At 28.5% G+C, this 1,541-nt stretch overlaps 1 protein-coding gene across 1 annotated transcript; it reads right to left on the minus strand.

Moving 5' to 3' along the window:
- Window positions 1-24: 24 nt before the first annotated feature.
- On the minus strand, window positions 25-406 carry EIN_098240 (protein kinase domain containing protein; the record flags this gene model as incomplete). The annotated part of the gene is made up of 1 exon (XM_004254240.1): window positions 25-406. A coding segment is annotated over one exon (382 nt), but the record flags the coding sequence as incomplete, so codon positions are not given.
- Window positions 407-1,541: the final 1,135 nt, after the last annotated feature.

Below are 1,541 nucleotides of genomic sequence, written 5' to 3' on the forward strand. Positions count from 1 at the left end.
GTACAGTCAGAGATATCCAGTAACCAGGTCTGTACCTGTTCTGCTTTTCACCTCGAGAAATACAAGGCCCAAAGTCGTATTTTGTCTGTGTGTCGAAGTTTAGTGTAAGGGGCGTTTCAATGAGTATTGGAACTATTTCATTGTCTGATTCAGGAAGCCACCCACTTTTTTGAATGTAATTAGTTACTCGTATACACTCCCCATTTTGAAGCACATAAAGTGGATTTTCTTCAGAGAAGCTGTGGTAGACATCCACAAGCTTACAATGGCTACATTCGTTATCAACTTCATATCCTTCTTTACAAGCACCACAAGTGTAGGCCGATGTGCAAGGTTGGGAACACCCCAATGAGCAGGAAATGTTATTGACAGCCCCAAGAGATAAACACAATAAAAGAAGTAACATTGTCTTTATGAGATAAGTTTCTGATAATCAAAAACACGCTTTTACAAGGCATTTAAATATAGTCAAAGATGGCGTTTTTTGTTCAACAGATATTTATAAATAATTTTCATAAAAAATAAGTTCTTTACCAATAATAAAGCTATACTTTAAGTTTTATAAATCATTTTCGTTGGGTTAAAACGTTTTCGTTGTTTTTTTAGTATGGAAATAATTAGAACTTTACACCCCACATCTGATTTGGAACCGTTAAATGTAAAATGGCTTGTTTTTTCACAAAATAAACTAATGTTAATTTCATTAGTAAAACGGCAACGGGAAACACAACTTCATTTGTCTGGACAATTAACTGAATTCAGCGCATCAATATCGATGACTTTCAGAATATAAAATGTTGAAAATAATTATTTCTTTTATTTTTTTTTCATTCGAGAAATGCTTTGTTCTTGCATTTAGAGAATTATTTTCTGAGGAAAAAATATAAAGAACAAGAATTTATAATAAATAGATCGATATGAAGTTGTTATAAGTTGTGGATGTCTGCACTTTTGAAACATTGCAACCCAAATTGTCTTTTGTTTGCGAAAAACACTTGCCAGTATAAAGATTTAATAAACTAAAAAAGTCGATTGGAATTTCAGCCTCAAAACTTTAAAATATTAAATTATGTTTTGTTTTTTTGTGAATAGTTCCCGTCATGATGAAATAATAAAAGTATTATTGTATATAATTGATTGGCCTTTTTTTGGTAAACTATTTAAGGCCATACATAATTTGAATTCGACATTCTATTGTATTGTTAAATAATAAATATATCAAATAGAATACCAATAAATATTTTATTAGTATTTTATATAGTATAGTAAAATACAAATATATTCATCTTAGTTTATTTATTAGTATTTGACATCAAAGAATGTTGAATTCATACCTAAAATCAAGTTTCTATAATATTTTTTTTGTTTAAAAAGTCGAAGTTGGTTTTAAAATCCATTTTGGTCACTTTAACGAAAAATTCATTAAAAATACACACACTTTTATTCTTTGAAAAAAACGGGAAATGACTTAACTTAATATAGATTTGTTTGATTCAAAAAAACAATAATTGTAATATAAACCAATTTTCATTTTTATTAGA

This window comes from Entamoeba invadens (genome assembly GCF_000330505.1).
Source record: "Entamoeba invadens IP1 unplaced genomic scaffold scaff_1105074725199, whole genome shotgun sequence".
Lineage (NCBI taxonomy): Eukaryota > Evosea > Mastigamoebida > Endamoebidae > Entamoeba > Entamoeba invadens.